The sequence below is a fragment of the Sphaeramia orbicularis genome, chromosome 2 (genome assembly GCF_902148855.1).
Source record: "Sphaeramia orbicularis chromosome 2, fSphaOr1.1, whole genome shotgun sequence".
In the NCBI taxonomy this organism is placed as follows: domain Eukaryota; kingdom Metazoa; phylum Chordata; class Actinopteri; order Kurtiformes; family Apogonidae; genus Sphaeramia; species Sphaeramia orbicularis.
This window is the reverse complement of record NC_043958.1, coordinates 28,293,521-28,306,082: the sequence shown is the minus strand read 5'-3', so window position 1 is coordinate 28,306,082 and position 12,562 is coordinate 28,293,521. Positions and strand designations below refer to the sequence as shown.

At 37.4% G+C, this 12,562-nt stretch overlaps 1 protein-coding gene across 13 annotated transcripts in view; it reads left to right on the top strand.

Annotated features, from left to right (window-relative positions):
• dmd (dystrophin) overlaps positions 1-12,562 on the top strand; it is a 348,302-nt gene that overhangs the window by 123,102 nt on the left and 212,638 nt on the right. For 12 of the 13 annotated variants that reach the window (XR_003937328.1, XM_030154571.1, XM_030154565.1 and 9 more), the window contains 5 exons: positions 20-189; positions 279-314; positions 3,960-4,083; positions 7,357-7,435; positions 8,946-9,058. Coding sequence is in view for 12 of the 13 variants with exons in the window: in XM_030154571.1 (XP_030010431.1) it covers positions 20-189; positions 279-314; positions 3,960-4,083; positions 7,357-7,435; positions 8,946-9,058 (522 nt within the window). In the remaining variant the exon portion in view is untranslated. The remainder of the gene's footprint in view (positions 1-19; positions 190-278; positions 315-3,959; positions 4,084-7,356; positions 7,436-8,945; positions 9,059-12,562) is intronic. The other variant, XM_030154578.1, reaches the window with a different exon arrangement.

Sequence of the window (12,562 nt, the reverse complement as noted above, 5' to 3'; positions counted from 1 at the left end):
TGTGTGTGTGCACATTTAGCTCTCATCGGCCATCAGTGTGGCCCAGCAGTCCGAGCTGACCCACTCTGTCACAGCAACTGTTACCAAGGTGACAACAAGGGATAAGGTGTCAGCGATTCGCCAGACCCGAGAGTCGCCGCCACCACAGAAGAAGAGACAAGTCGTCGTGGATTCTGAACTCAGGAAAAGGTGAGTGTGTTGTTACACAAAAGGAGACATACTTCCACTGTTAAATACTCATATCTAACTGCATTTTCTAACTTGTGTGAACAATTCAGATTCATGCATCCTTTTGTGCTGTCTTTTCTCAGCAGGTAGGTGATAAGCATCGCAGATACTGAAAATGAGTATCTGTGATGAGGTTGTTTAGAATGTGAACCCTGACTGTAGTGAAGTGTATCTTGTAGTAAGTAGTGGTGTACACTTACAGATAGATCTGTCATGCAGTGGTGGAAAGTACATTTACTAAGATAAAGTGCAGTTTGGGTCAAATTATAGGTACACTGCCAAAACAGATAAACTGAACACAGGACATAGGGTGTTTTATTAATGGAGGTCTGAAGTCTTATTCACTTTTTAATCACTCATTAATACTCTGTAGACATTGTTACTCATGGAAAAAAAGTATTTATATCCTTTACCTGTGACAACTATTTTTTATTTGGGGTTGTAAAATACAATAAAGCAAGTATTATCAGCAAAATGCACTTCACGTATGAGAAGTCAAAGTAGGCCTTGTGCAGTAAAATGGTCCCTGTATACTCGACAGTATATAATGTTTTTGGTTGATTTTATTGCTGTATTCATGTGTATTTTGCATTTTACTGCAGTAGACACTGAAGGTTGAGCTCTACTTTATATGCAACTGGTAGTTTAATCTAGTTTAAACTCCAAGGCATTATATTCCATAATATCATCATTTGTTTTCAGTCAGTCAGGCCTGTTTTCAGCTTTGTGACTGCATTTTGCAGTTCAAATAAAGAAAAACTCCATCCTTCAGTTTATCGCTACACTATCATAGATTTTCTGTTGCCCGAAGGATAAAACTGTCTGACAAATTTTGGGGAGTAACAACAATATTTGCTTTTATGGAGTAGAAGTACAAGGCTACATAAAAAAAGTACTGAATGTGAATAAAGTTCTTAGTTACTTTCCACTACTGGACATTGAGAAAAGTGTGTGTATTTGTAGAAGCTAGTTGTTAAAATCCTCATTGCAGTATTTTACTTCACTGTTCAGTTCAACTTGAAGACAGTAATGATGTTGCCTCTTAATGGGCTGTGAATACACTAAGGACATTCAAGGTAAATGAATATGTATGAGCAATGAATCTGTTTATATAAAAAATGTCAGTTTTAGACCTGATTGATGGACAGCCATGACTTTTTCTTGACTTTCCAAATTTTATTGCTTGGATGGACATGAAGTTTGAAAGGGTTATATTTAATATTGATATTTATTCTAAACTCTCAACAGCAGGGGGAAGTCGCATACCAGAACACACTTAGGACGACCAAAACCAACAAAAAATCATTGTTATGTATCCACAGACTATATCACTTGCTGAATAAAGTATGAAGCTCATTGTTTACACACACATCTGTATTATGGTATCATCAAGTTTTCTTCTTCAAATTAAAACTCGTTGCTGAGTATTTTGACAGCTAAAACAGCAGTGTGTCTTATAATCTTCACATGCTGTTAAGGCTGATAGTTTACATTATAGCTCTGTTAGCTTAGCTCTGGTTTTAGACAGAAAACAGCCACAGTAAAACCACAAATCATCTGTGTTTTCTTTATAGTTTGTGTTAATAGCTGCACTAAAGATCTATTTGGAATTATACAAGCAAGGTTAGAACTGTCACAGTTTAGTCTGAACTGTGGATCAACAAACGGCAACTTAGCAAACATAATAACGTCACATAATAGCTTTATACCTTCACAAACCTCATAATAAAAGAAACACTGCCATTTAAGTGTCAAACTTCATTTTTAGCTTACTGGCCAACAGGCCATAAGCTATTGTCGTCATGTGGCATCCGTCATCGATGTCTGTCGTCCGTTACAAAACTTTCAATTGTCTTCTTCTCCGAAACTACAATTCCGATTGACTTCAAACTTGGTATACAGCTTCTTTATGATGATGTCAGCAAAAGTTAGTGAAATTATTTGGATCCGGATCTGATTCTGGATTTGATGCCACTTTGAAAAATTTCCCCATTATAAGAGATAGGAAGTGGATCGATACAATAACTCAGTAAAAAATAAATGATATCCAGTGTAAATTTCTACAGTCCAGTCCTGATGGGGAGATGACTAAAACATAATGTCCACATGCTGATCAGGATCTTCTTCTGGATCCGGGAACTTATGGAAAATTTAACATGGGCTCTTATGGGGAAAAAATTTCAATCATCTTTTTCTCCGAAACTACAGTTCTGATAGACTTCAAACTTTGTATACAGCTTCTGTATGATGATGTCAACACAAGGTATTGAAATTATTTGGATCTGGATCTGATTCTGGATTTGGTGCGACTTTGAAAAATGTTCCCATTATAAGAGATAGGAAGTGGATTGATCCAATAAATCAGTAAGTATCAATGATATCAAGTTGGAATTTGAATTTTTTACAGATCTGATTGGAATATGACCAAAACATGTGCTATTTCTGTAATATAATAAATACACAGAACTGGGTGATAATAAATGGCATCTGGATACATTTCCCAAAGCTTTTAAATTTGCTGGTAAGCTACAGGGCCATTGATCTGATTTTTTTTCATTTAGAGTCATGTCTAGTGGTGAAACAACATCACTTTGTCACTTTCTTTCAGTCTAAAAGTTGTTTCTTAGTTGTTCTCATCCCATCTGGTCATTTTCTGGTGCTTTGATCAAAGGCCCAGTGTTTTCCTTATCTTGGGAGATCAGCAGAGTGACTCACTACTCCCTCTAGTGGTCACATAAATCCCTCTGGCTGTCTGTGTGGATATACTAATGCTGCCTTCATGTGTTATGGGAACTATGGAAATATTACTTGCTAACTCAAAAGTTGCACATTCATGTCATATTTTCCACTGGGGAACTCGGAAAAAATTTTGATACACGAGTTACTGAGGTGAAAATAACCTTTAAACTTTTTAACATGGCGGAGAGCAACAAGAGATTAATCACGAATGATAAACACTGCTTTTATTAATGTTCTGCTGCTGTTAGTTGATGATTTTGCACATTTATAGCATGCACAATTTGCAAAAAAACTATTTTACAAAAGCACAGTGGAGTTTGCATGTTTCCCCATGTGTGTGGGTTCTCTCCGGCTTCCAAAGACATGCATTGTTAGGTTAATTGGTTAATTTAATTAGCCCATAGGTGTGAATGTGAGGGTAATTGGTTGTTTGTATCTATATATGTCAGTGTATACATGTTCCTGTGACCCTCTCAAGGATAAAGTTCAGAAGATGAATGAATAAATGAAACAAAATATGGTGTAGCAGATGAATTAACACATCCAAAACTGTTTCACCCAAGTAGCAGGTCACGATAAATTGTGTTTCAGACATTTTTCATTTTGTTATCAAAACAAAAGCACATGAATACACACAATGCACTGGTACTTTCAAATTTACAAGTGGAAAGGTCATCTTCCCAGTTGCACCTGAAGGCAGCATTGGTGTACATCTCTACAATCCAATACTTGAATACCTATGGCAGAACTTCAGAGCTCTTTGGACTGAATACACTAATGATCATTATAGGTCATTTTTTGATATTTGAAATACTACCTACCATCCCTTTAAAAGATATGGGAGGAAAATGCATCTAAATAACTTATGTTGAACAAGAACAATTACAGATATTTTCATCAAGTATCCTTTATGCCCTGTAACATTTGTGTTGCAAATAAAACTGCCATATGCATTTGTGTGTGTGCGTCCATCTACTTGTGTGTGTTCCCAGGTTTGACGTGGACTTCACAGAGGTCCACAGTTACATGACCCGAGGCGAGGCGATCCTGCAGAGCCCAGAGTTCTCTGTGTCACGCAAAGACGGCAGTATTCAGGAGCTGTATGACAAAGTGCAGGTAAAAACAGTGTCTGTGTGTGTGTGTGTGTGTGTGTGTGTGTGTGTTTGATGTCCTGCTGTGCTTAATCTACTCAGACCTGTGATGTTGAGATAACACCTTTCCATCGCACAGTTGGGCCAGAATTTTATGAATTTTATGTTTCTATATAGGAAATCAGATGGGGGGGGCTGAACTTATGCAGACAGGACAGTTCAAATATGAGATGCAGCAAAGTCTGTCTGATGATGTTGAAGTTTACAAAGAGCAAGGTGAAACACATAAAAAGAGCAAGGTGAAACACAAGTAATAAAATGTAATGTTATTCATCAATAAAAGTATTGTAACAAACAAAGCACTGTTAAGAATAAATTAAAACCAGTAAAGATCTTACAAAAACACCAGTCTATATAAGATGTTTTTTTTTCTAAAATAATGTCACCACAGCAAATAATAGCACATGTCATGTTTGCTGAGATTACAGCCTCTAAATAGAGCTTTATACGTGGGTAAAGTTGTAAGATAAACATTGAGAAAAACGCAATTTTGTACATCTTCAGAACCTAACATTTATTTAATAGCTGCAATAAGTCAGTCATCTCATAAATATGTTTACTTCTTGTTCACAAACTGTGACTGTCATTTATGTAACTTTAAATTAGAGAGCAATTATATGAATCCACTCATACGAATACATTCAGAATGAATTAGCAACACTTCTAAAAAGGATCAGATGGAAATGGCTCCCACTGCTCTGGTGCATGATTGAATATGTAGTTGTAAGCGATTGATCTTTAGATAAGGCTCTGCACAAACTGGTTTATATGATAGTCACATTTACCAATGCTCTAATAAACTATTCATAACACTGGTCTACAAGTAAAATTCTTCCAGAATAACAGTAGTTAAACTTTGTGTCACTAATAAAGAAAAAATAAGTCAAAAGTGCTAGTTCGTTATAGTTTCTAAGATACAGTCTTGGGCCAAAATGTGAAATTCTGAGATTTAGTGACAGAATGTATTTTATTCAAAAGGAATGTTTGTCTCAGAGCTACCAGATCTACCTCAAAACAGTGTCTGCACATTACAATACATTCACTTTTCAGGTTCTTTCTTGTGGAATATTTATAAATCTGTTGCATAAATGTACATAAACTAACATATGTGTAATAACATACCATCATATATATTGAAAACATAAGCTAACCAGCACTTTTGTAATTTGTTTTCTGATCCATCTTATTAAAGTATGTAAGATTTAGCACATTTAATGTCTGATGCAGATATTTTCTTAGAAATTGTAGAACAGTGTAATACATGAGTTCAACACAAATCCTCTGCAAACTCTATCAACAATACATGAAGCTTTTAATCCCTGTTGTTAGCAAAATGTAAAATTGAACTAGTGCCATGACTAATGATACATGTACTGTGGTAACAGGTGCATACTAAAGAGTTTCAGGTACACACATTATTCAGAAGCTTCTCTTATACCTGTTGCCAGTTGCCTCTCAAGCTTTGTTGACACTTCCACTGCAAGTTGCTATATTAAAAAAACGATGGTGAACAGTTTAAAATAATATTAGGAAGAAAAACCTACTTAAACCTACTGGTTCATCTCACAGTAATAAGAATATGACAACTATCAACAGCAGGGGGAAGCCTTGCATCAGAATACACTCAGAACTACCAAAACCACCAACAAAGCAATGCTATGTATCCACAGACTGCGTCATTCACTGAATACAGTATCAGAGTCATTGTATACACACATCTGTATTATGGTATCATCAACTTTTTTTCTTCAAAATAAAACTTAAAGTTACTTGTTTTGACAGTCAAAATAACAGTCAAAATAACACAGTATCCTCTAAACCTTGACATGTTATGTCAGCTGATAGTTTACATTATAGCTCTGTTAGCTTAGCTCTGTTTTTAGATAGAAAACAGACACAGTAAAGCCATAAATTTCCTCTGTTTTGTGCTCTGTTTGTGTTGTCAATAGCTGAACTAAAGATCTGTTTGAAATTGTACAAACAAGGTCAGAACTGTCACAGTTTAGTCTGAACCATGAATCAATAAATGTCCAACTTAGCAAAGAAAATAACATCCTGCAATAACTTTATACCTTCATAAGCCTCAGAATCAAACTCGCCCATGTAGAAGAAACGCTGCCATTTCAGAATCAAACTCCATTCTTTTCATTTAGAGCTGGGCCCAGTGGTGAAAACAACAGTGCTTCTAGCTCTTGTCTTTTTTTACTTACTCTGACTCTAAAAGTTGTTTCTTAGTGGTTCTCATCTCTGGTCACTTTCTGATGCTTTGGTCAAAGGCCCCTTGGGGATAGTTTTCCTCACTATGGGAGACCGACAGAGTGACTCACTACTTCCTCTAGTGGCCATATAAATCCCCCAAACACTCTAATGATAGTTTTAGGCCACATTTAAGTATTTTAAAGTAGAAATACTACATATAGCTCATTTATGTTAAAATGTGCTTCTTTCTTTTGTAACAAAAGCTGCATCCATGTTATGAATAAGACAATCCCAGTTTGCATACTGTTCATGCTGCTTAATGTTTACACTCATAGCTATATTTTAACATTATGTCAACCAGTTCCAATGTTGAAATTCAGACAAATCTTTAATGTATTCACACCAATAACGATAGCATTTGGCCTGTCGGTGGTGTCAAATCCCTCATATTAAGGTATCGTAAACATTTAACATCATTTGTGGGTATTTCAAAATAAAGTCCCTATCCAGATGGTGCATGGTGTGAATAAAACAGTAAGCTACTATATGGAGTTACCTCTTATTCTCTAATGGACCGAGTTCAGTCACACTGTGCATATGTTTTATGGTGGAAGTAGTGAATTTGAAATGACTGAGACAGAGAGAAAACACCTACTATGCATTTAATGTATGAACTTTATCCTGCCAGTAGTTATAAGACTTTCTCTGTGAAATGATCGGTGACCCATTTTTTACCCTTTAACCTTTGTGTTGTTTGTTCAAAAAACTGACCAGACGTGGATTCTGTTGTAAATGTCAGTTCAGAAAAAGATCAGAGGTTAATGAAAAGCTGCAGAATCCTTTTTTTTGGGAGTAAAACTGCAGACTGCGATATTGATTTAGCGTTTTTAAGCTTTGTTTGTTATAAATAATATTCTCCTTCTTCCAGGCTGTCAGTATTGGACTTTTTGCCACCTCGTGTCTGTCTCCTGTCCTTTAACTTCCTATCTCTCACTCTGCCCCCATCGCTCTTGCACCTCTCCCTTTCTCTTTGCCATAGGCGATAGAGAGAGAGCGTCCAGAGAAGTACCGAAAGCTCCAGGAGGCAACGCGCACTGCACAGACCCTGGTGGAGCAGGGTAACATGCACGCACCAAACACTCATTCACATGCATACACACACGCATGCACGCACACGCACACACGCACACCCTGTCTGTCCCCATGGCAACGCCTCCACCTGTCCCACCCTCTCTCCTTGTCTCCATAGAAACACTGATAGAGAGAGGAACAGACAAAACGCCCGTCGAGAGAGATGTGTCTTCTTGTCTGTCCTCTCCTCTGTCCTTGTGCAGTTGTCAGGGCTTTCAGAAAACACTCAGTTTATATGTTTCACTTTTATTTATATATTTTATTCTATGCTATTGGTCTAACCTTCAGCCAAGCAAAATATGCCAGAACATTTCTCAACTTATTGAAAAGGAGAGTGAGTGACTGAGTGAGTGAACCAAATAATTTGTGTTTGTGTCTTTGTGTGCTCACAAACGGGCAAATACTTGATGTGTTTTCAGCAGAATGGTAAGAATTTAAGTGGAGTAAGACTTTTCGAGTGAATTTAAAGCTTTTATATACAAGTAAAATAAAGTATTTTAAGACATCATCACCTACGTGTGCTTACAGTACATATGAGGGACTGGAGATAGAGTGTGCTTGACTGCTGATTTCAGTAGTTTTTAGATTTGGTGGTCTGTGCCTCAGAGGAATAAGCCTTGAATACACAGACAGTGCAAGCTTTCCATAGGATTTATAGGAAAAACAATACAAAATCAACAGCCTTTAATCTATTTTTTAATCATGCCCTTATCCACAGTTTTATAAAACTTACAGATCTTCTGGGAGAAGTACTTTTTATTTACAGCTTTTTTACCTTTAAACTTTCTCTACTTAAGCTTATGCTACTGTATTTAAAGTAACTTCTGCTCAAAAAAGGCATCAGCCAAATGCTTGACATGTAACATAAATGGAACACAAAGGGGGTGTGATTAAAGGAGGCAAATGCAATCGTAAGGTGGTGTGTGTGCTTGGATCCCAGATGAGATATGTGAGCCAGGATGCTACTTTTTCCAGGTCCAATTATCATCCAGCAATGGGTTTCAATTTGCCCTTTTACAGGCAGGAGCATGAATCTATCTTTGTACAACTTTAACATTGATTTTTCCCTCCTGGAACCTCTTGGAGGTTTTCATTTTCCAGGCACTGGAGTTTTACATGCACTTTAAATTGGCCATTTACATGAAAAAAATGTCGGTTACCGGTGAGGGGGAATGAAAAGTGAGGCATACCTGTGTGTGTGTGTGTGTGTTGAGAGAGATAAACAGGTTTTAGACCTCACAATTTGTGCAGAATATCGATGGGTTGCCTCGTCTCTCCTACAGATGACATTCACCAGATCCTGTGTGCATGAAGTGTGTGTGTATTTATGTCTGTCCCCTACAGAGAGATGAGTCTAGCCCGTGTGAACTGTGAAGCATGTATCACTGTGTCTGTGCGTGTGTGTGTGCGTGTGTGTGTGTGTGTGTGTGTGTGTGCTCGCGTTTGTGTGTATGCATGTGTGTGACAGCCCCTCTCTCTTTCTGTCTGCCCCCCCAGAGGGGAGTCGTGCTGATGACATTGCCCAGGCAGCGGAGCAGCTGAACCAGCGCTGGGTGGGTTTCTGTGCCCTGTTGGCAGACAGACTGGCATGGCTGGCTTACCAGACAAAGGTACACACACATGCATGTCCACTATGCAACATTCACACACTTTATACTTCACTAGAGATTCAGTCGAGACCTTTTAGTTTGCTTGTTTTAGCTCTGTCTGCATCAACAGTTGCAAAGTTCAACAACAGCGCACAGCTATATAAGGAAAATACACATTTTCTTTGTACGGCGTTAGAAACTCTTTATAGAAAAGGTAAAATGTAACAGTTTTTCCTCCCTTTTTAGATTCAAAGGTTTAAGTTCTAATTGCATGCAGAACAAACACAGTTGAACTATGTGCTTCATTTTTCGACCTCGTCACATTATTCACATTGTTTTGGAAATTTTTGGAGATGTCATCATATGTAACTTCACATGAAGTTTTTGGAAAATAACCACTTTGATTAAAGTAATCTCAGCTGAAATGCTGTTGTCTCTCAGCTTTTCAAGCTTTTTAATTAAATAGAGATCAGCAAATCTGAGAAGTGTTTTTCAGCAGGTTGTTATTGCACATCCATAAAACTAAAGCACTCACTAGAATGTATCCTTGCAGTAAACTCCTGACTTTTTGTCCCTGGTATGGGACAAATCTCTTAAATATGCATCACACAATAAAATCTAATTTAATAGCATCTCATTCTGTGTGTTTCCATTTACATCCACTTTGTGTGTAAAAACCACATACAAAGTTGCAAATTCATAAAAGTCTCAAAATGTCACAAAAAAATTGTAGTTGATGGGGGTGGAAAAGTTGTTATATTGATGAAAAGTAAATATTATGACTAAATGTGTGAGCTGCAGTGTGAGTGATCAGCAGATGTAATAGCTAAAGCTAGGCTCAGATTTTTGGAGAAAACAGACCAAATTTTTGGCCAGAGATGTCAATATGAATGAAGTCAACAGAAAGAAACAGCTATTTACACCTATGATGTTTGTCAGGTTAAAAGGCAATTTTACGAGTCAGAAAGTTCATTGTAAAAATAATAAAGTAACATCGTGTTTTGTGTGAAATGGCTCAGTGGACAGCATGTCTCTTCACACATGATACATGTCACCAACACAATTGTGAATTGCATATTTCAACCGGTTCTTTGAGAGTGATGTGAAACTGTATTAAAAGAGGTGAAAATGACTACAAGTCTGGTTATGCTGAAGCTGTAGCGACATCATCAGTAAACAGAACAGATCATGGAGGGATAGTTAGACACCTTCATGTCATTTGGGTGTGTTCTGTAAAATTATCTTTAAAACTGAGAACTTTGTACCCCAATCAGCCATAATGGTATGACCACTGACAGATGAAGTGGTAGTAATGTGGATAATTTTGTTACATAGGCACATATCAGTAGGTAGGATATTTAGGTAGCAAGTGAATATTTAGCCCATAAAGCTGATGTGTTGGATGTAGAAACATAAGGAACTGAGTGAAAGCTGCAAGTCTCCTCCTGGTCTGAAATGCCTAAAGCCTACCATAAGTGGTCTAAAAAAGGACATCTGGATCACAAACCAGTCAAACTTCAGCAGGATGTGCTGGACAAGCAATTCCATAGAGTCCCCATGTTACAACATCCAGGATTTAAAGGATCAGCTGCTAACATCTTGGTGCCAGATACCACAGCACACCTTCAGAGGTCTTGCGGGGTCTAGGCCTCAGGTCAGAGCTGTTTTTGGTCAACAAAAAAGGGATCTGCACGGTATTAGGAGGGTGGTAATAGTGCTATGTTCAGACAGATGCTTGTCTGGGTTGAGATCTGCTTATCTTTACTTAGACCATATTTGGTAGAATGTACCCATTCCATACCACCAGGAGACCTTCAGTTGTGGAGATCCTCTGACCCAGTCATCACCATTACAATGTGGCCCTAGTCAAAATCACTCAGACCCTTATGCTCCTCATTTCACTGCTTCCAACACATCAGCTTTGACCACTAAATGTTCACTTGTTTCCTAATATATCCCACCCCCTGAAAGGTGCCATTATAACACAATGATCCACATTATTACCTCTTCACCTGTCAGTCATAGCTACTGACATTAAAGACTACACACACCTTTTTTTTCTCCAAAGTTTTTTTTTAGTTGAATTTGTATATTGTAACAATCATAACTGTGCAATTTAATGAACATAACATATTGCAACATAGTTGTCTAACCCCACTCTAACAGAGTCCCAACCCTAGTGCACCTCATACTCCAGCCAAAATATATAAACTCACACATCCAAAATAAATACATGAATAAATAAATAAAATTCAAAGAAAAAAAAAGAAAATATCTTTAGACAGGCTGCCACAGTGCATAGAATTTGGCTGCATCGCCTCTTGTGACATATCTTATTTTCCCTGATGTCAGACAGTTCATAAGGTCTTTAATCCAGAGGTTGAATGTCGGGGGATTTCTATCTTTCCATTTAAGTAGAATGAACCGCCGAGCTATTAAAGTTGTGAAGGCAGTGATGTTCTTAAAATTCTAGTTGAGGTGTGTATTCTGTGGAATCACTCCAAATATCACCGTGAGTACATGACATTCTGTTGGAGTTTCAAAGATCTCTGAAAAGAAATTAAATATTGATTGCTAGAAATTGCTCAGTCTGGTGCAGAGACAAAATGTGTGACAGATTTCCTGGCTTCTGGTTACATCTGTCACATTTGGAGTCAGCTTTACTTTGGCTAATTTTACTTTAGACCAGTGCAGTCTGTGTAAACTTTGAACTTTATTACTGAGTGTTTAGACAGATTGATAATGAGTGAATTTTGCCTAAGGATACAGATATTTCTATACCTAATTCCTCTTTTCGCTGCTTTTCTGGATATTGAGAGTTCTTTATATGGTGGTTAAGCAAAGAATATACTCTTCCAATGAGACTCTACACACTTTTGTACTCATTTTTATTTCCACTTTTACAAGTTTGTTTTTACTTTATAATATTGATCATAAGGTACTAAATGGTTTTAGTAATTGTGATAAAATCATAGATCTCTCGATTACTGGGTAAAGGTCATGTTTGGTTGATTTTTCAACATAGTTCCCTTTGAATCTCTTTCATGTAGAAGCTTTCATGTTGAAGGGTGCAACACTTGAAGTAAAACTTCTTTTCAGAAATTAGTTTTTGAAGCAGTAGCATCTTGCCCTAATGTGGAAACCTTATCAGTATAAGCCCCCACCACAGTTTAAAGTTGTCCATTAACCACTAAATACAGCCTCACCAAGAAGCAAAGGATATCCAAAAGGTTGAAATAAATGTCTGATCTAGAATGAAGCTTTATCCGGTCTCTTCACACAGCCCACAGACTTTAAACAACAAACCGCTACGGATTCACTGACTTAGGATTTTAATATGCTATGGCTCACCCTCACGTTGTCACAGTTGTAGAGTTTGGTTATTTTGCCTTCTGACGCAGTTCAACTGCAAACCAGGAAAGTGTCTCAAACAAGACAGATGTTGTGTGGGTGTTTGGTCTCGCCTTTTGAGATTTCTTCCAACCATTATTCAGAATGCTCAGTGTATATGTGTATGTGTGTGTG